The sequence below is a fragment of the Stegodyphus dumicola genome, chromosome 3, assembly GCF_044657685.1.
Source record: "Stegodyphus dumicola isolate Sdum_Otavi_A_Nest chromosome 3, ASM4465768v1".
Lineage (NCBI taxonomy): Eukaryota > Metazoa > Arthropoda > Arachnida > Araneae > Eresidae > Stegodyphus > Stegodyphus dumicola.
The window spans coordinates 42,717,488-42,740,898 of NC_140770.1; the positions used below are offsets into that span (position 1 = coordinate 42,717,488).

At 33.0% G+C, this 23,411-nt stretch overlaps 1 protein-coding gene across 1 annotated transcript in view; it reads left to right on the forward strand.

The window, feature by feature from the left end:
• Positions 1–23,411, forward strand: part of LOC118181415 (transferrin-like) — a 44,825-nt gene extending 21,414 nt beyond the window's left edge. The window contains exons 5-12 of the mRNA XM_085812807.1: positions 3,265–3,409; positions 5,364–5,500; positions 7,781–7,954; positions 12,323–12,578; positions 14,365–14,480; positions 16,650–16,890; positions 20,203–20,449; positions 23,084–23,411. Coding sequence (XP_085668933.1) covers positions 3,265–3,409; positions 5,364–5,500; positions 7,781–7,954; positions 12,323–12,578; positions 14,365–14,480; positions 16,650–16,890; positions 20,203–20,449; positions 23,084–23,335 — 1,568 coding nt within the window. The 3' untranslated portion in view covers positions 23,336–23,411. The remainder of the gene's footprint in view (positions 1–3,264; positions 3,410–5,363; positions 5,501–7,780; positions 7,955–12,322; positions 12,579–14,364; positions 14,481–16,649; positions 16,891–20,202; positions 20,450–23,083) is intronic.

Here is a 23,411-nt window from a genome sequence, read left to right on the forward strand (position 1 = left end):
GATTATCTCTGTACATGTTAAAAATGTTTAGCCGCACATACAGATGGAGGACAAAATAATAGGAACACCTGTGAAATAATGGAAAATCTTTATTAATAGTCGGTTGGACCGCCCTTTGACTGAAGTACAGATTGAATGCGACGTGGGATAGATGCATAAAGGTCATGGACAATATTTAAAGGAATATTAAGCCATTCCTCCTGCAGAGCGGTCTTCCGAAAGTCCGGATTCCGAAAGTCCGGATGAAGGTGGAAATCGGGAATGCAGTTTGGATTCCAAATATGCCCATAAATCTTCAATAATATTCAAGTCCGGAGACTGAGGGGGCCAAGCGAGATGTTCAATTGCATAGTCATGCTCTTCGAACCATTCTTGCATACACCTAGCAGTGTGGATAGTTGTCGTCTTGAAAAAGCGGTCGCTCTCCAGGGTATACAGTCTGGACAAAAGGATGGACATGATCCCCTGGAATGCTTAGATAGTGATTGGATGTGATCCTCCCGTGCAGAATAACAAGTGGCCCAAGACCGCGCCAAGATATCGCACCCCATACCATAATGGCACCACCCCCATGCCTTACAGTCGGCATGAGGCAGTCAGGATAAAATGTTTCTTTGGGCGTTCTCCAGACATAAACGCGTCCGGTCATCTGAAATGGGAAGAATGACGATTCATCTGACCATATTACTTGTTACCACTGCTGTGGGGGGCAGCCTTTGTGATCTCTGCACCATTGGCGTCGCTTGAAAGCATTAGTTGCTGTCATCAAGGGTTTACTCATTGCCACTCTGCCATAAATGTTCGCAGCATGAAGTTCCCTTTTGATAGTTTTTCTTGAAATGGGGTCCTGGAGATGACTGTTCATTTCGGATGCTATCTCGGATAACAATTGCTTGTGTTTTCGGGCTACTATGCGCTTCAAGACCCGTCTATCCCTACCAGCCAACTTTGACTTTCGGCCACTGTTGTGCTTTGAAGACGTCGTCTTACCCTCTTTCGTGTACGCTGTCATAACGGCTGATACCATACTCCTTGCACATCCGCAAGGTTTGCTGTTTCCGTAACCGATACTTCACTTATACGCGCTCCAAGTATCATTTCTCTTTGGAACTCTGACAGGTCTGACATTTCAACTTCTCACAGACAGTTCGATCGAAGCATGCAACGCAGGTGACTGCTGTTGAGAGCCTGATACTTTCCTCTTCACGCTCACTAGGTGGCAGACTTCTGTCGCATGTGGCGCTGCTGTAGTGCAGGTGTAAAATACATCATACTTTTTCACAGATGTTAGCATTATTTTGTCCTCCATCTGTACATATAAGACAGCTAGCGTTTTAATTATGGTATTGCAAAAAAGAAAAAAAAAATATTGTTTCACATTCAAACTTGTACTGGGAGGATTTTCTTTCGAATGTTGAGCAGTCAAGTAAATGCTTATAGCAGTTGCAAAAATTATGTGGAATTTAACACTAATCTTACTTTAACGCTTTCTAGCTCTATGGGGAAAACACTGGGTAAGTCTATCACATGTAGGCTAGACTAAATGTTTTCTTTAAGAAAATATTTCAGAATATATTGATTGAGTAGATATGATTCCTTTTCTAAGAATTGCAATAGCTTTTAAGCTTTCATTTGTCAATATTTGGCATAGCGAGTTTTAAAAATACAGCAAATATTTGAAGCTAAAATCTAGACACTTTTTTCATTATTACTTGCTGTTCTTATGATTTCATATCTATCTTACTGTAGTTACATGATATGGCACCTGTTACACTGAAATATATGTTTTCCACTCGTAGATATAAAACGTATTACTTATTTGTTGAATATGAAAAACATCTGAAAGAGAAATCTGGGGGGAAAAATCAATGATAATTTGACGTTAGCATTTCGAATCTGCGTATTTATCTTAACGCAACAAAATTTATTAATTTCTGTTAAATTAAACAAATGAAAACTTAATTACGAAATTGGTGGAACAGATTATTCCATTATTCATCTTTAAGCGAGAAAGCATTTCTAATTGTATCAGCAAAACTTCTGTTGAACATTAATTTGATCTCAGAATTGAACACAACCCTTTCGAAACCTTAAATGATTTTGATATGAGTAAAATATAATATAACAGCGAAACTGCATTTGCATGTAATGTAATATACGAGTATGCTGCAACCCACTTGGCTGATAATGATCGGTCCAGATTTAAAAAAAAAAGAAAGGAAGAAAAAGAAAACATTAATTAATAACAAATATTAAAATGAAACTACTATTAAAAACGTCAAATCAAAATTCCCAATGTTCTTCTGTTGCCATTTATAGAGTTCATCAAATCCTGTGGCAATATTTTGCCACGTTTTTCCCTAATATGTCGCAAAAATATGCAGTCTTCAATGAAATGTCGTGCATTTCCTTCAGAACTACAAATATTACAAAGATAATTATTTTGCAATTATCTGCAAATACTATATCTGTACGTATTGCTATAAATCTATCCACAAAATTAAATTGTCTAGGTTCGAAAATGTAAGAACTGACTGCGAAATCAGTGAAAATCGAAAACAACGAAAGACTGGTAAGCTTATAAATGAGTCTGTAACGTTTACACATTATTGCTCCTTTTTCAGAAAAGATTATACTTGCGCATATGAAGCTGTATTGATGTTCTTATTGAATTCGTTCTGAGGCAGCAGTAAGCTTGTTTGAAATTTTGTATTGGACAAGCTTATTTGTAGTACAAAACTCTAAGAACTTTCATTCGTTATGATACAAGATTTCGTTGTTATGCATTCCGTGTTTAACATAAAGCTTGGCGTATTATTTACATTATATTGTGCCACTTCTGCAGCTCATTTTTATTATTCTAATATCTCCTTAGTTGAAATTTCCTTTAGTTATGTTGAGAATGGTATCAAATTTTTCATTCTCTAAATCACTAAAGCAAATTCATATGCAGTAAGGAAGATCACTTCTGTAATTTTTCTTGGGCCTTACGTGACTAAAATTAATGGTAATATCAATGATATGTTGTTTCTTCCCATAATAATCTCTACTGAAGTGTTAATCACTATTTACTGAGAAGATTTGATATTACAAAACGGTTCAATAAACCTGAAATATTTATCCTGTGCCCAGGATATTTCTTTGAATTGGCTCTATAACTCGTACAATGAATAAAAATTCCAAACGAAATGCAAATACGCATGACTAAAAGAAATTTAATATCGAAAGGATAAATTTTAACAACAGCTTTTTTTTCCCTTTCAGAGGCTAAGTACAGCAGTTTATGCAGCAGATGCAAGGATCCATCAACTTGTGCAGAAGATGATTCTTATGCCGGATACGAAGGTGTTATGAGGTGTTTGGCTGAAGGCAGTGGAGAAGTAGCTTTTACAAAGATTCCTGCATTAAGGTAATTTTGCAAGAAGTCTTAGATTCTCCATTTATTCCAATAAATGGTTAAATAAAAGTAAAATATAGTTCTTCGCAAAGGTTTTTAAATATTTTCTTTTTGTATTTTGTAATGACATTGCCTTAACACGTGCTTTATTTCGGAAATGAAACAAGGACTGTAAATATTGAAAGAAAATGAAATATAGTTTAAATTTGGCATTGTAAAAAGGCTGCTTTTAATTGAACATTTTCATCGTCAATAAATCTTATATTAACTGTATGGAGGATAACAGATTACACCATCACTTTTCATCATTGTTCGTGTGTTGTAAAAGTAGGGCCGATTAAGGCAGCTTAGAGCCCATGACACAACATTTTGTTAGGGACTTCTAATACTCGCATGTTTTGTTGGAGATATTAAAGCAATGAAATCACCTTAAGTTGCAATAATGTGCAGTATTATTGCTGCAAACTATTGCAGCTTACTCTGATTGCTGTTGTTTTAACCGAAAATAATTGCCAATTAGCTGATTCTTGTTTATCTAGCAGTCAATTATTGCAACTTATGCCGATTTTTAGTGTTTTAACTGCAAATTATTGAAACCCACACCTTTTCTTATTGCTTTAATATCTCCAACATTTATTTTTCAACATAATATTTTAATTAACACTCATATGGTTCATTTTCATTACGAAAAGTAGGATTTTTGAGTAGTTACGGGGTGATATGAGGACCGTAAAATCTTGCTACCTAAGTCTGAGCTGTGTTGATAAATAGGCTTTTTATCAACAAAGTTTAATTTTTCAGCTGTATTTCACTTTATTTTTGAGCATCCCACATGATGGCATTCCTTTTGCCTTCAGGATAAAAAATCTACGTATATTGTGATCGCTACTTTTGCTTGAGGTTGTCTTGCAACGATTATCGCTATTCATAAAAAGCAGTGATATTTCAACACGACAATAAAGTTCTTGCTTTCCTGAGATTGTAAAAGTCACATCTATGGTAAGCGATGAGAATTTATCGCGAGATAAAGGCTGACTGGGCGAAAGCACATAGCTCTGGTTCGTATTAATTTTCACGATTAACACATTGCAGAAGAATTTCACTACGTGGATTAACTATTCACTATCTCTCCAGCTTATTGATTTTAGTGATTTAACTATGTGATTTTTACTATGTGAACTATTTTTACTAATGAACTTTTTTTAACTATGTGATTTTAGCACATAGTTAAAAAATGATGCACCAGCACCTCTCTTCTGCTTTAGATACTGCATGATTTTTTTTTTTTCAATCGGGTCTTTAGATTAATCAATGTGATACTTCAGTTTTTATACACATTCATGTGATGGACAGACATTTACAATCTATAAAACACCGCAATAATTAGCCTTTTATATTATGAATAAAAATAAAACTCTATTACTGCATTTCTGTATGGTAGATATTTAAGATAATTTGACATACGTAATTTTCTGTTTTAAACCCTTTCTTTCAATTCTTCATTTCTCACCCCCGGAAAAACAGAAAAGCTTGTAAAAATAAAATAACATTAGCTATCGAATGTATCTGTAATTAGTACTTCCCCCCCCCTTTTTTTTTTCCATTTTTATGTTTTTATCTCTAGTATTTTAATACAAATACAGAAATAACTTGGTAACAAATAGTACTTATTTCTGCATGATACATAAAGCATACATTATCCTGTTGAAATCATATAACCTGAGAATATGCCATCTCTTTTATTATTATTATTATTATTCCAATCCGAAATTGCTCGTTTCTTTGCTGGATCGCTGATATTCTTTTTGTTAACAGTTATCTATTCATGAATTGTAGTGACTCGTTAATTAGAAGAATTTAAATGATCTTTTTTCATGCATGCATTATGAAAAATGTTTAGTAAAAATGAAATAAGTTTTCTTTTCTAATTCTTCTCATATACTTTTTTTTTTTTTTTAACTTTTAGAGAATACTTGCAGAAAGTCCCCGAATTCGCAGACCAGGCAGAGATTTTATGTTTCGAAGGTGGACGAAGGAGTGTGACTGACACTGAACCCTGTATTTGGGGTTATCGCCCAACCAATGTTTTTATTGGGCGCTCAGGTAAAGAAAATTACCTTCCAAATTTTCAGCGAATTTATTCCATGGTAACTGTCACCGCCTCTTAAAGCTGAGGAAACAAAGCATGCATTTTTTTTCATTTATTTAATCTGGATATTATAAATATTATTTAAAACCATATTTAAAAAACTAACTTTGAAATTGTGCACCATAATGTAGTACATTTTAACGTATTACTATTATATTTTTGTCTCAGCTTTTCAATTTTTATTCACAATAAAAATTATTATCTATTAAGGCTTCGGCACTTCTAATTTTAGAAATAATTTTAGAAATTAATTTAGAAATTAATTATGCTGTGATGAAAACTAATGATGGACATGTATTATACTGGCATTATACTAGTTTCAGTTAAGCTACATTCCATGGGTGTCCCATCAGTAATGGCACTACCGTGCATTTTTCATTTCTCCTTTGGGTGTTTGAACTCAGCAGACGTTGATAATAACCCTTGGTAATATAATTTATTAATTTTTAATGAGCATGTGTTTTTTACTCATATGTTTTTCTTTATGTGTTCTTGACATTTTAGTCAGACAGATAAAGCTTGTTCTTCAGTATAACATTAAACTATAAGTGCTTTGATAGATACAGGTATAAATTTCATTTCAATCACTGCATTTAAGTCAGTTTTTTATTATTCAATAAATTGTTTCTCATAGTAATAATTGTTTGTGATTTTTAAAATACTTCAGTGAAAGGAAAGTAATGGAAAACTGCGTATGTTGAGTTATTTAATACTCAACATACGCAGAGAAGTGTGTGGGAGGGGCGAAAATCGTTAGAAACTCCGCGATATAGTTTAATCAATTGTGCTGATTCCGTTGGACATAGTAGACGTCTAGCGTGATCTGTGTGCGTGTGGCTTGTTTTTTTATATCTGTTACATAAATTAACTCTGGTAACGCCAAAACTAGGAAACAGAAAGACAGTTTCGTTGAGGTTAAGAAAAAAAATTAGATTATTTTAAAAACGGACTAGGACCAACATCTGTTTCTAGGAAGTCAGGTTCAATAAAGCCACAGTAAGAACCACTAAAAAGACTGACGTTTCTATAAGACAGTGCGGCATCTTCTCGATCAAAATTTAGTACAATATCATATTTTTTGATGCAGTATTGCTCAGAATGTATCTATCGTGTAAAGAGAGAATACTGTCTGTCTACGAGAAGAACAGGCTCGCCACAGTGTCTGGCGGCTGTGGGTCGCTATAGCAACAGGGCTAGTACATTTCAAATGGGGGCGAAACAAGGGTTGCCAATTCATCTTTAAATGCGCCAAGATGGCAAAGTGAAAAGTAAATCTTCAAGACTCCCTTATGAAAAATGAGTCAAGGCTCGTATCTATGGCAATAGACAGCTGCAGACTAATTGGTGAGAGCTTTTCTTATGATAGACAGACTGTACATTACATGTCCTGCATAATACTGAACCTTTCATGACACAGACTACGACTTTTATCCGTTTCCAGGGAATGTCCGCTAAATGAGAGTGCATTGTTCTGCTTTCTTAAGTGGTTAGGGAATTCATGAAGTTTACACTAAAGGGAACTGTACGTTAAAGGAGGTTGGGCTGCATGTTGTTTATTTCTGGATTAATATTTTATTTCAAATTTAGTGCTTTGAAACTATTGTTAAAAGAAAAACGTTTTTTAATAGAAGTTTTTTCCAAGATTGAATTAGTTTATACGATCATATAGCTTTCTATAATCAGTTTTACATACTAAGTATGAAAATACAAAATACAGGTACAAAACATACTACTTTTCAATATCGGGGGGGGGAGGAACTTGATGAAGGTAAAAATTTCACATAACAGAAGAAATTATTAGAAAATCACAAGTACTTTTATCTGTTCTAAAATATGCTTATCCGTTTTGGTAGAGGGAAAAGAAAATGGCAGCCTTCAGTACTGCTTGGTAGTGCTTCAGTAGTGGATTGTGTTTTGAAGATGGCAAGCATTGAACATTGTGTAAATGCGTTTTCATTAAAGTAAAAATTCAGTCCCAAAACGTTTTGATCATACCAAGTATATTCGTCGAACATACAAATGCATGTTAATTGCAATTAGCATGCATAACATGCGACATACGTATGTATGTATATAACATACAGCTGTACGTTATATACTTTGGAGACTGGATAGGACTCATAGTATCAGAGGACATATCTTTACGGAAGAGGTTCGATGTGTCTTTCTAATCTATAGGAGTGTTTTTCATGTTTTCAGACTTATCAAAAGAAAACAATTTTTTTTTCTCATAGGAAATGAAGAGGAAACTGAAAGATTTATATCTGCATTGTTGGATACTCAAACCCGCTATGCAGTTCCTCAAGTTCCAACTCCAGAGTGGTACCATAAGACTTTCCTCTCTCATCCTAAAGTGAGTGGGCTAAAACGAACTGATGAAAAGAAGAACACATATATAAGTTATTTAGGTATTTTTGCAAAATTTTACTTTTTCATTTTGTTTGTTATGTTGTGAATCAATTTGTGTATACGAAAATACGTTTGCATACTATGTTTAAAAAAGACTGTGGTATTAAATAGCTCTTGAAGTCTAGAGAATCTTAAACTAGAACCAATAATTCTAATTTGAGAAATGAATACAGTCATAAGTCGTTAATTCGGACACCCATAATCCGGAATGATCTATAATCCGGACCTCAAAGCTAAAAACTTTCTGCTCATGCGCCGCGTTGACACATGCGCATAGGCGTTTACGCGTGCGCGTAAGACCTTTACGACTGCGCATAGGCGTGTGCGCAAGCGCAGAATACGTTTTCGCGTGCGCGTTTAATGTATAACGGACGGTATAAGCTAAAATTATCTAATTATCTATTTCAGTTAATGTTGATGATTGCGTTACTCCTTAACCTTCGAATTGGATGCGGCTTATTATTTTTTGCAGACTACAACAGAAAAACACTCCTATAGATTAGAGCAATTTTATAAAAGTAAACTTGAACTTTCGATTATGTCAAATAGAATTTCCGATGCTGCAGCTCCCAAAGGATCTACAAAACGATAGTATGTTTCGATGTCCGTCAAACAAAAAGTGGAATTGCTGCAAAAAATGGATAAAGACATGAAGAAGGTGACAGAGAGGTTAGTGAAAACGAAAAAATTTCGATTGACAAGTTAGTCGGTATTCTCGGCACAGCAATTACGGGACTTGAACAGCGGAACTTTGTAACTGAACAAGAAATTATGTCTGTTTATAGAATTAAAGAGAATGTATTATCACATAAAACGAAACAACTTACATTGAAAAAAATGTTTAATAAAGTAAACAAATAAATATTAAGCTTTTTTTTTTTTGTAAATTTTGATACCCTTTAGATCATAATTGTTCTTTATTTCATAAATTATGGTTTCATATTTTTAATTTTAGAATTTCTGCATGCCATCTTACGAGATTTAAACTGATGATCTATAATCCGGAAAAATTGATAATCCGGAATCGCTGAAGTTCCGACGAGTCCGAATTAACGACTTTTGACTGTACAAAAAAAAAAAAAAAAAAAGATTTTGCCGTTTTGATTGTTGCAGTTTTAATCTTATACTCTATTTCAGTAAAAACATGCAAAATTAAAATTTTTACTTGTACTTTTTTATTAAGTTGCAATTATTAAGTTATTCCATATCGTGCTCACTCCCTTTTTTTAGAAAAAGAGGACATTATATTATTCTTTCTTTTCCCCCCCCCGCCCCATTTAAGCTCTAAAAACGCGAAGTACTCAAAGTTATGTTTTTGAAACCAATTTCTCGTGATGAATGGTGATTTCTTCTGATGGTGGTGGTTTCAGGGATCGTGTAAAAGGCGAATTTCATTAGATAAAAAAAGGAGGGAATTCGAATTTTATCATTTTTATGACCTGTATTCCCATACTCGTATTTTTAAAAAAATTCTGAATAGCTATAAAATATCTGCATGAGAAAGCATTGAGCGCAAGTAATGGGCTTCTGAGTTCAACAGTATACGTATCAGAATATTACAGAGTTACGACAGTTGCTGATCTTTGTTTGACCAGCGGGCATAACTGCTCTTCAGTCCATCTCTTTCGATACGGAATTGTTTATAGCCATTGTTCTTTCTCTGTAGGGCACATATTATCGTGTCTGAATCTCTCTTTATTCTGTATAAGCACAGGATCGCTAATCGAAGTTTTGAGGTTATGTATTTTTTGTTGGTTTTTGTACTGTATTTCAATTTTGCTTGTAAAGTACGAAAAAAAAGGGGGGAGTTCTATATCTCCCGTTCTACTGGGCCGATATTGGCAAAATTCAAATTGCGTTTTTCATGTCTCTAAAACGCGACTTAGGATGTTTATTAGATTTATACATAGCATTGTTCTAACATAGGTATTTTGATACAAAATCGGACTTTTTCTGAAATGACATACCAATTTTTTCCATTTTTCTATTCTACGACTAAAATCATGCCTAGATAGTAGATTTTGTAAAATTTTGTGCAAAATTTACCGAAAAATTCAAAACTTTATCTTGGCACAATTTTTTCGGTTTGCGCCAAGAATAATTCACTTGGCGAACTTCTTAATATATGGCAACCCATTTTCCGTTTCCTTCCATTATGCCGGAGCGAAAAAAAAGGCATATCGTTCCTACCTTTTTTTCATTGTGCATGACCGGGAAAAAAGTCAATTGTGCATGACCGGGAAAAAAGTCAATTGTGCATGACCGGGGAAAAAAGTTAATTGTGCATGACCGGGAAAAAAGTCAAATCGTTTCTACTTTCAAATAATTTTAGCAGAGTGTCTAAACCACATTTGATGTTTTATCCCTTTCAACAAATATGCCAAATTTCAAACGCGCCAATATATAAATTCACGTATATCTTCGAGAATTTTCAATAAAAAACTATAATTTTTTCAACTATGCTTAGAAATACGTCTACTTGATGGTAAAAATTTTATATATTATTATTCAAAAATGTTTTTGAGAAATTTATAAAAATTATTTAAAATTACGTATTTCAGAAATAAATCATAAAAAATGGATGAATTTTATTTGGAATGAACCTGAATTTCGAAATGTGAAAGGGATAATCAAATAAGTTTAATAAAAAAAAAGAGATTAATAAATATATACCAAACTCAATTAACACTGAGGAGCTAAAATTTTCAGAGCTAATTTTTTAAAAACTACTCGTGCGATTTTTACAAATATTGGCAGTTTGACGTAATTTGAGTCGTAGAATCGAAATATGGAAAAAATTGGTGTGTTATTTCAGAGAAAGTCCGATTTTGTGCCAAAATATCTTTAATAGAACAATGCTATATATAAATCTAATACATGTCCTAAGTCGTCCTTTCTAGACATGAAAACCGCAATTTGAATTTCGTCAATCGGCCTAGTAGAACGGGAGTTATAGAACTGTCTTTTTTTTTTTTTTTTTCACATTGTACGTCTTCTTTTTAAGCTCTGCCTAGGGGCCACAGGCCTTCTCTTTAAAATAAAAAGAATAATACTGCTTCATGAAATAAAAGATCGTCCAGAAGATGATTTGAAGTCGAAAACATATATGAGAATACTGCTTAACTTGCAATCGTTTAAGAGAACAAGCTTTCATTGATATATTTTCTACAAGCCATAAAAATGTTTAGATTTCGAATAATTTTTGCTAAATTTATCTCATGACCGAACTTATCCCATGTTATATGCCTGTCTTCTTGTATTCCATTGGTTCCCTTAGCTGCTTAATTGGAATGAGAGATCTATGAACAGTCATTCTAGAGCCTCATGAAATCAACTCCTTCAGTCGGTGTTAATAAAATCCAGGACGAACTGCCTGTGCTTCGTGGGGGTGGAGCAATATACCCATTGATTAGCTTAAACTTTTCAAACATTCCATAGAGTACACATAGTTAGAAATCTATATATTTATTCATTACCAATTATTTTCTTTTTGATAGTCTTTCTAGTTTTGACTATCAGAAGTAAATTAATACTTTTCATATAGTAGGCTATGGCTATACTAAATAAATGAGTTAAAACTACAGCATACAACATACATTCTTCAGTTCATCATCAATTTTAACACCTCTCATGAGTAAAAAGTATGATCTGATTGTTAAATTCCTTTTCTTTGATAATGATGTTTCTAAGAAAAATAGAGCAGATGTGAAATTTTTATCAGATTTAATTACCTATTAGGGTAGATAGATATAGATTAAAATTTATGTAGGTTGTTTAAATAGAATATAAAAATTTTATATGCTGCTGTTTTAAAAACTCGGACTAAGATATAATGCAAATTCTTTAATAAAAAATAGCCGGCTAAGGGTAAAAGGGTCAAGACTGCTGAATACCAATAGTTCGATCTGAAATGGGATCATTCTCAGGCGGAAGGGCTGGCTGCATGTTTGGTTTTCGAGGGTTTTCCCGTGGTTAACGGAAATGCGAGCTAGTTTCCCTCAGCAAGTCGTCCACGGAGACATCTCTGCTTCTACGCTGATAGCACTTGGGACATATTCAAATGACCTGACATTTTATCAAAATGCATTAATGATTTTAAATGCAAGGTCTTAAGTGAAATCCACTAATTAACTGATTTTTAACCATTTAATTATCTAATTAATTTCTTATTCTTTAATTGCAATTTTAAATAAAAACAGAAAATTTGGCTTTATGGTATTATGGTATTAGGCTTTTGCATTACTCAACAACATTTTGTTCCCGTAAGAAGGAACAAGATTTGCTCTTTCTGTTAAAACCGTAATTCACTTCTCATTTAAGTTGCTCTTAGTTTAAGTGATTCTGAGATCTTTTCACATTTTCTGTAGGTGAATTCATTCATACTATTCGGAAACCCCGTCCAGGATGTGAAGGTGAAACTGAAAATCAAGCTTCATTTTGTTTGACATCGGACGAAGAGGTTGCTAAATGTGAAGATTACGCCAAAGCAGTGAAAGCCAGAGGCTTATGGCCAGATGTCCAGTGTTTGAAAGCTGCTTCTAAAGTGGCATGCATGGAAAATTTGAAAGAAGGCCATTGCGATTTGCTGGTTCTAGATGGGGGTGATGTTTACAAAGGAGGACGGTAAATTGTATTCATTTATTCACTTTGTTTTTGTTTTTAAGCTGTCTTCAAACAGAAGAGATCTAATCGACCTTGAATGTTTTTTTAATTTAAAATACAAAGGCCATGCTGATTAATAGCAAAGTTTTTAACTTTATTTTAGCCGTGTTTCCTTTACTTTCTTAACTGTATAAGGTATTTTCTCCCTCTTTCCTATTTCTTAACTGTATAAGGCACGTGGAAAACGTGCCTTCGGGGAGTTAGTGGAAGCACATCCGACCCGCAATAGGGGGTCTGGAATTTGAATCACCGTGAAGGCACTGCGGATTTCTTTCGTTTTCAGGCTTAAAAAAATTCCTTTAAAAAAAATCTCTACAAGTGGCACCCGAACTAAAAGATGGTGGACGATACTTCTCACCAGCATTTGGTGACTCTGTCCCCTACTTCCCACTTGCACTTTAAAACGCAGAGTATATGAGGTATTTTCTCCCTTTTTTCCGCGTGCGTGCCTACATGGTGTGACTGGATGCACGTCCGGGGTTCGAATCCTGCGAGTGCACTGCACATTTTTCGTATTTCTTGCATCTATATAACTTAATGACTTTACAACTGTAAATGATAAAAAAATATTAAAAAGTCATTTTAAAGAAACACAATCTTTATATAATTTTTTTATATAAATAAAGCAGAACCTTTTTATGAACTTACTGCAGCGCATCTAGTTAGGAATTTCCTAAACGGGCAGACTTATTAAAAGCAAGAGCTCATTATAAAAACAACAAGATCGCCAGTGAACTGCTTAAAAACCACAATATCACCAAAAGAGATAAATCATAAGTTTTTATAATCATTTATGGATCTGTGTGTTCGGCTTTTGAAAGAACTAAAATCATCTGATGGTTTCCTGTAATTTGCATATTATTCTTGAAGATGTGTACGATAACTCTACAGGTGAAATTTTTACTTTAGAGTTCGATTTCCATGTGATTTTTAATTATCCTTTATTTATGGACATGAGTGTATCATGGTAGAACTTCGTTGCAGTAAGAGATAAGAGATAAAATTGCAGTGTATAGATATTCGTTTAATAGTGTGTTTGGAAGTAGTCCATTAAACTAGTAAGGCTATAACTATTTTATTTTTGTTATCGTTGTCGCTTCATCTTAATTTATTTTAGTCATAATATACCATTAGAGTAAGATTTAAAAAGCTTCATTTGTAAGTTTCCTACGTTCGCCTTGAAGCTGAATCTGAGAAATTATTGCATATTTTAAATTTACTTCATGCGTAATTCATGCAATTATAACAGATCTCAACATTATCATTACTTTCTCTGGTGGCATGGAATTAAAAAAAAATTAGTTGAACTGTACAAGATAGCGATTCTGGAAAGATTTAAATTCAAACACATTACACAAGGCTAAAATTGCAAAGTCTACCTTTTTAAGACGAGGAAGACCTTCGTGGAGGATCTTTTAATGAAAAATCATATGTTTTAAATTTACAATTGTTAACGTAAGTAATGAAAATATCCATACAGAAATCTAACTTTTGCTAATGAGTTTCGAATCGCATTAGAAATTTGACTTAAATTCAAGAAAGATTCAATTTTAACGATTTCGACGAATTCAGCTACGCAGCCACAAATTTAATATATTCCAACTCCTTCAAAAAATATATGTCCTTGTTCTCAGGTGTGAAAATCCAGACTGAGAACATTAAGAAAATGTTTAGGAAAAAGTAGCATTCTTATGTAATAAAATGCTTTCGTATTTTATTTCTCTCTTTAAAAAAACATTTTTTTTAGGTACTACGGACTCCAGCCTATAGCTGCTGAGTTATATAACGGATCAGATGCTACTTACTATGCAGTTGCTGTTCTGAGATCGGAGTCTGATGTCACGAAATTGTCACAACTGAAAGGTGAGTAACCGTTTTGATATTGATTATCAATCCATGATGACAAAGATCATTCCATTTCATTCATTATTATGTCTTTTGAAAACACAATATCAAACAATTTATATTTCTATAATTTTGAAGATATTCCTGAATTTCATTTTTGATTTTCAAAACTGAACATATCGTACACCTGTTCACCTCTTAGGAACGGCCGATTGATTCACCGGTTTCAAAAGATTCACCAGTTTCAAGGGGTCTAATTATTATAAGATTAATCTACCATCTTTGTCAAGATTGTGCGAAGTTTATGAATCCTTAGTTTATTTTTGTTCGTATCAACACTGCAATTTCTCCGTTTCTCATTCGTGTTTATAAATTTATAATTAAATGTTTAATTTATAATTCGTATTTAAACACGAGCAAATATATTGGCAAAGCATGCAACACATCGATACATGCCCTAATGACATTCGGCCCCTGCCACCGCGTCTCGGAACCTTATGAAATCCGTTATGTTTCTTATCAGGTCCGTGTCAGAACCCTATTGACCTCTCAACGATTCCGAGAAGTCCGCTACTTTAGGAGGTAAGGTGCGAATGAGTGCGACTGCATGGAACCGAACGAATTTTTGTAATACTGACAGAAATCCTTAAAAAATTCTAATTTTTACTTCCTTGTACGAAGTAAAAATGAAGTATTGTAATCGCGAAAAGTTTCAGGCAGCATATTTCAACTAAAATATCCATTTTGACCGCCATCGAATGCAATTTAACAATGTTTTTGCGTGACCTCTGTACGTAAGGACAGAATAAAAGACTCCTTTCCTCCAAAAAATTATAAAACTGCTTTAAAATGCATTCTGAAGAGAATGTTTCGTGGTGTCTGTACGTACGTACGAATGTATCTCGCATAACTCAAAAACAAGTAGCCTCAGAACGTTGAAATTTTGTATATAGGACTGCTATAACATGTAGATGTGCACCTCGTATTTTGGTTGCAATCGGCTGCACCAAACGTATATAAATATATTTATATATATATACACTCTGTTACCCGGCTCAGTGATCTCAGTTTCTTTACTCTGATATGTTTGTAAATTGTGCATTTTTTGCTTTAAAAATGATTTAATTATGTTGTTCTTACCTTCCGGTTAAGATTTTTATGTCTTTAGGAAATCTGCAAGCAATATTTGTAGAATTATCAACAATTTAAAAGTTGTTTAAGTGCGTTAAGCCTAATTTTTAAACATCATAACGGACATATTTGTTTACATTTGAAACAGCAGAATAGTAGATTTGTTGCCAATTGCCAATCTAGAGAGACTAAGCTTCGCAATAACAATGATAACGCCTTCATTTATTATTGCGAATTAAATCATGCTTAATCCTTTCTGGAATTTTTCGAGGAAATAAGTATTTAAGATTTACTTCAAAATTTGTAGTACAGATATTTTGAGTTTTTATGTATTTTTGCCTTGTCGCGAAGTGAGAGCTGAATTAATTGAATGAGAAACACTGAATCGTCTGTGAAAAACTGTTTCTTTTTTGTTTTGTTTACTTAATTTCTTTTATACATCGTTCTAGATTTATTATAGAGTTTGAATAGAACATGTGGCAACGATTAGATAATTCTTCAAATGATATAAATTTTGTGCATTCTGAGTTATAATATGAACGGAATATGTAAACCTAGCGCCAGAGTGTCGCTATAGTAAACAAATAGTGTGAATTTTTAAAGAGTGCATTTATTCTATTGTGGTTTATGTGCTATCGACGAAGTAGATTTAATTCAATCGAATAAGTTTAAATGAAATGCAAGAAAAAATGCGTATAATTTAATATTCCGTACAAGGAAGTCATGTGGTGTACACATTAGATTTTTAAAATGTGCGAAATGTCCAAAAGTTGAGGGCAGCGTATACTGTGTGAATTAAATTCAGCTTAAAATCTTTGGGATGTGTAATAAAATTTTACTAGGTTTATGCCCATTCATATTATTAAATGGAATTGTATTCACTTTTATTCTTACTAATAAGTACTACTCGAATGCAATAAATTAGCAGCAGTACCAGTAAGTAATACGAATAAATATTTATCATTTAATGTACGCTGAAAGTGTGTTTAATACTTTTTTTAATATATAATTACTTTTCTTGTTATTGGCTCTTCTATATATATTAATATTTTGCAGATCTTCGCTCTTGCCACACCGGTATGGGCCGTACGGCAGGTTGGGTAATGCCAGTGGGATCTTTGATTTCCAAGGGACTTTTGCCATCGGAGGGTGGCTGCAATCGTGCTGCAGCGGTAGCTGATTTCTTTTCTGCTGGAAGTTGCGTACCTGGAGCTAACGACACAAAATACAACCCTGGAAGAGTTCGAAGTGAAGATCTTTGCCGACACTGTGTTGGTGATGAAGAAGGACTTCACAAGTAAGTGTGCATTCTTGTAATATATTTCCCATGCTTGCTGTATGGATCATAATTTATTTGAGTTACTGTTGAAAATTAATATCCTTTATGAAACAATTACAGATGCAATAATTTCGACTATGCATGACCAAAATTTGACTCCGGAGTCTCATGAGCCTGTTTAGACAATTGAAATAAACAGAGCTTTTATAATTTGATATAGAAATAAGTAAGATACGCCTTTTAAAAAAATTAGTAATTTAAATTTTAAATTGCATTATGCATGCAAAAATGATACCATGACATTATCTTTAATGTAATAAACGAAAGACAAATAATTCTGTTGTATTTTGCTGACTTGACAATAATAATTTTAAGTTAATGGTTATTGGGACACCAGAAAAGCAAATACATTGGTAATGCGCTGTGTTGGTGATGTATTTCAAATACTACCGAATGGCAGTAAGAATCTGTGTACCGCGAACTTACGGAATGCGATTTTGCGTATATGCCTTATCTTAATTGTCTCCACTTAATTTGTGGTCGTTCAATTAAGTTTATTTAAATTGTTTAATAGAATAAGCTAAGTATACGAGGACTATCTGACAAAAGAGAAGGATGCTTTCCTAAAGATTTGAAACCTAGCCATAACGGCCGTTGCACGGATTTTCTCCTGTGTAAAGTCAAAACAAATGCAGTTTTCCTTAATCCTCTATAAAAAAATTACTCTAGACATCCCTGCCGTTAGACAGACAGCTGTTGATGTTTTGGTTTGTGAACATTAAACTGATTCTTCTAGGTTAACCCTTATTATTAACGAATATTAACAATTAGCATTTGATCCTTGGGAAAAAACATAAAACTCATGAAGTCAAAAATGTTTTCTTGTTAGAATATTTAATTTTGAGAAACATTCAAAACTTTCTCTTTAACTGTAATTAAATATGCATTAAGATTTTATTAATTAATTTTGTTGATAAAACAAACGTATTATTTCACTTGCAAATGATTATGAAATACATAGTATCATAAAATATCTCATAAGCGTTTACTACAAAACCCGTGCTATTGTATTTATTTTTAAAAAATCAATAAATGTTATCAATTTTTTACTAGTTTTGCCCCAGTTATTTGTCACTATTTAAGTTCTTCATTGGTACCGGTATGGAATTTCCTTTATCAATTCTTCAATTTTAATTTGTCAATCGTTTAAAAAGAAACTGGTTTGGCATGATATCCCCTTGAATTTGCCTTTGTACCACAGTAAAATAAAGCATTGATTAAAAAAAAACTGAGTTATTTTTCGAGTTTAATAGATACACTAGTCCAAATTTTTCATTTAGACTAATGTATCTCCTGCCCTTACTTATCTGTCCTTACTTATACATGTCACGCAAAAAATGCGTCTAAATAAATTCAAGAGCGGTCAAAATAAGTATTTTCGTTGAAATATGACAATCGAAATTACAACACTTCCTTTACAAAGAATTAAATGTGAACAATACCTCTCCTTGTGAATTTTCAAGACAAAACCATAATAAAGATTCTGTCATAAAGTCTGACGACCAATTTGACAATTCTCTACAATTTGACGAAAGTTGCTTTTTCCAAGTTTATATACACTGAACTTCACAAGGGTGCATACACATTTATGCCAGGGAGTTCTTGGCAAACAGTGGCCGACTAATATAAGGGTGCAGAGCTTTTATTATAAGAATTTTGCAAGCGGAAAACCTTACATGGGATATATGGGCTGGCACATTGGCGTCATTTATGCTTTTGTATACGTTTTCCTCATGTTATAAACCGAATTCCATAAGGGTGCTGGCATCGTTTTGCACGTCGGGGTCTATCCGCTAAAATAAAGACCTTTACACGGACGTCCCGGCATCTTGATGACGGTTATTCTTCATGAACTTCATAAGGGTTCAGGCATCTTTGTGTCTTAGTGTCGGAATACCTTTGTGTTTTGGCGATGACAATTGATAACTTTCCAAAAGATACCGTCACCTTTATGTACGTTGGCCGCGCCGGTCAAATTACCGCCATCCGGCTCTGGGACAAAACTATTGATCAGGTAGGACAGGTTCATTCATTCCGAGACTTAAACAGCACACCATCAACAGCAAGAAGAGGTAGATAAAAGTTTATATAATTTTTGATTGCAACAAGAGGTAAAAATGTAGTCCAAAAGATGTAACAGTTTTATTAAATCACGCAAAAACTATTTTTGTTTAAGATTACTAATTGGCTATTGGAAGCATTTTTGATAACCAGTTGTAAATTAATAAGGCATATTAAATCTCATAACCAGAAAGTTGCATTTGTAAACGAAAAATTTGTCAATTTTGACAAATATCTTATCCGTGTATTTTGAGCTCCGAGTTTTCTTCGCCATTTCAATCGTCAGATTTTAAAGCAATGATATTGTCTAATTTTATTCAAGAAATCTTGGGATTTTTTTATATTTTATGTTTCTCCTGCACACTTCTTTTTTACGTGGACTAGAAAATACTGTAATGAATTTCTAAGGAATTTTGAAAGTGTGGAGTCTGAATGATTAACATATATTATTTTTTTTAAAAATGTGTATAAACTCACAATTGAAACTACACAGCATTTCGAAAAGTTGTTATTCATTCGATGGAATAAAATATTTTTAGTTTGAGATTTTACACCATTCAGACGAAAGTTGTTGTTCCAAACGCATTACACAGCATGATAAATCATTTTTAGACTGTCAATAGGCGCACAACTACATCTGAAATAAAAAGGATTGCCCCCGTCTGTATTCGAACATTCATCTTTTCTTCAGATTTGTTCGCCCCTCTCTAACTATCCTGTTATCTGCTTACTAATCTAAAACTTCTTTACAAAAGAAAGTTTTTTTCTGACATCGAAGATTTCAAAAGGACTGTCACATCCACTCGTCGAGAGCCATACTGTTAACAAATCTCTACTACTGCCTTTTTATTACATGATATTACATGATAGTGCCAATGTTTTGCATTAACGTAACATTTGCATAACATATAAGAGTTGATCTTCAAACAATATGCTAAATAACTTCTGCAGCTTTAAAATTAAAAAAAAAAAAAAAAAAAAATATTTTGTCATTATTTGATTGCCACCTTTGGACCTTGCAAAATATGCTCAGCTCTAATAATGTGAAATATTTTCTTTCATTTCCGTTATATATATATATATATCTTTACTAGCATTATCTTTCTCAGATGCAGGGACAAAAACTGAAATTTCAAATCTCTAGCAATTTTTCACGACAGAAAAGATTATTTTGCATATTTTCACTCATTATTATTGCTTATTTTACAGATGTGCACGTGATTCTCGAGAGCGTTACAGCGGCTATGCTGGTGCCCTGAGATGTCTTGCTGAAGGTCGAGGTGACGTGTCATTTATTAAACATACAACAGTATTGGACTATACAGATGGACACAGCGATGCCCAATGGACTCGTGATCTGCTATCCTCTGATTTCATGTTGCTTTGTGACCATGGTGGTACTGCCCCCGTGCAGAACTATTTGCAGTGCAATTTGGGAAAAGTTCCATCTCACCATGTAAGTCATATCTTCTTTTAATGATGGTGTCATTTATTGTTTTATTTTTTAACTTACTAATTCATATTGTACTTTTCCAATTATCTTTTTTTGACAGTATTACTAAAGAAAGAACCATATTGCTGAAAGGGGAATAAGCGACTACATCATAAAAAGTATAGCGTACGTTTAACTTCACCGCATTTGAAATTATATTATCAATCATTTTCTAAAAAAGTTAATTCAATATGAAACAAATGAAAAAAGTAATTTTTACCGTGACTAGCTTGAACTTTTCTTTTAAAAACAAAGCAGGTTTTTTAAAGGAAATTTATAATCCTAAACATAAAAATGCATGTGCTGCATTCATAATTTTTTTTTTTTTATGTTTTCAAATGCATTATTACGTTTATAATTCTAAATCATAAAAATGCATTTGCAAAAATCAAATAATTAGAATTCAGAAAGAGAATGATTTAGTATAATAGATTGTAATTGATTTAATAAAGGGTAACATAAATATTAAATAAGAGGAAAAATACGAAGAAGGAAATTTCTCAAGGAAGAACTACGAGTGTATATCCAAGGGCTTAACGTTTAATCAGTCATTTTTTGGTTAGTGCTGCCATCTATTTTCATCTTTGATAAACAGAGACATTAATTTCGATTATTTTGAATATTATTGTTTATGTAGAGCAGGATTTCTTAAACTTTTTTTCAGTCTCGACCCCTTTTTATCACTGAGATTTTGTCGCGACCCCCAGGACCACCCAGGATATTTACAAACATTTTGTGGGACCCCATAAGTATCCGACACAGTGAGTGAAACTCTCAATTTGTTCACTTGGTACTGTAATATACTATTGCAGTTTTAGGTCATTAACTTAATTTCTAATTTTAAGACATAGAACAATGTGAAAATTTTAAATAAATAACAGACGAATGACAGCGTCACGTGCAAAGCAAGGAAAATGAACGTTTATATTATAAAAAGAATGCGTCGAAACGTTTTCTTTTTTTTTTTTTTTTTTTTTTTTTTCCTGTATTGTTTTATCTTCATCTATTTTTAGATACTTTGTGTAAAAATATTTGGTAATTAAGTTAAAGAAATATCAAAACTTCTAAAATTTTTGGCGACCACCTGTTGCAGGTCCCTCGACCCACAGTTTAAGAAAGCCTGATGTAGAGTTTAAAAAGACAGCATTTAAAAAATAGTTGAAGTACGAATAATTCATAAATAAATTTTTTTGTACTTAATGATTTGAAATTCACCTGCTCAGTGATTTCGTCAAAATATTTACTGTTTCGGTAAAATTTGTTGGAAAACTAATTTTGAAAAAGGACGTCTTAAAGAATTTAATGTTTCTAGTCACCCAAAAATCCTTTCGCTCAATTTTCCTTCTCCCTTGTCACCTGCAGAGAAGTGTTCTTTCTACAAGTTCCACTATCCTTCTAATCTTCGCCCCATGTGCTAAATATAAGGACGAGAATAGAAGAATTCCCCATCTTTGTATACTCTTTCATTCCTTATCTAAGTAATTTCAAACCTCTAGCTTGTAATGATATCTGCAGTAAATTATTTTTTAACAAATTTCGATTCATGATTGTTAAAGCGTCTTCCTTCTTCCCGTTTTTTTTTTCAACCAATGTGTGTGTTACATTACAACATCGTAGAAGAAAACCTGATTAAACGAAACCAATAAAAATAAACTAGAATTAGAACATTAACATTATAGTTCAACCCTTAATCTTCTCAGTTTTTGTATTCTTTCTTTAAAGCAAGAATCATCTTCCCAAAATTACTGATTCTTTCCTTTATCCTTTTTCTAAAGATAATTCCTTTTATCCTTAGTATCCTTTTTTTAAGGGTAGAACTCGATTTCATGGCCATCAGTCCTTAACCTTCCCCATTTACAGTTCAGTTAGTATTTAGTCTTGGGGAACAAAGACTATGCAGTATTTTAGATACTTACTTGAAAAAAAGAATCAACCATTTAAACAAATAAATGGAGTTTCTTTTTCCTAGGAGAATAGCTTAATTTTCTATTAAAGCTCTTTATATATATTAATTTAAACTTAAAAGAACCTATTTTAATCTGCCAGAAGCAAGAATATCTGAAAAATTCTTGCTTTAAAAAAACCTGCATATTTTCATGCAAAGTAATTTTGAAAATATAAATGCGAAATATTGGTAATTTATCAGCGATCCATCCCTCGTTTAAAAGGGTTACTGGGTGAGGGTTTCGCGGTTTTTTTCATTTATAACTTAAATGCAGGTCAGTTACACTTAACGAAGGACACTTAGCAATTCCTACGAAGTCATTTGGACTTAATTCAGAACTCTTTCTGATTTTAGCCTTTTAGTTTTCTTACATATTCCTTCGGGTGTCGCAATATCGCTTACACATTACTGTTTATTTAAAAGATTTCATTTTATTGTTATTGATTAAAATTATAAAATTTCATCATATATGTAAGAATTTTCGGCCGTAAAACTGGTAATCTTCTGATATTAAACGCTTTTTAATATTAAATTATTATGCCATGTATATATTGAATTTTTAGTCACAAAACGATTATGTAATGTAAATAAATTGCATTTCCACATATACCACATAAATATGATTCGTTTGGATGTGTTTTTTTTTGTTTTAGGTAGTGACTCAAGGCGGACTTTCGGAAACACGCCGTCTACATCTAGCTCGTTTGCTTGCAGATTCCTCTCGATACTTTACAGAGGATTCTACTTTGTATAGACTTTTTAACCGAGGCCAGCTACCAGATCTTCTTTTCAAAGACTCGGCAACCGGTCTGAAAATCACGCCCTTGAGCGATTCGTATGAACAAGTACTAGGGCGTCAATTCTTGGAAGCTTCTAGAGCTGCTGATCCCAAAGAATGTGCATAATTAAAAAAGTTCATTAAAAAAGTACATTGTAATTTTATACTTTTTACTAGACTTGTTATAAAAATGTTTTTACATA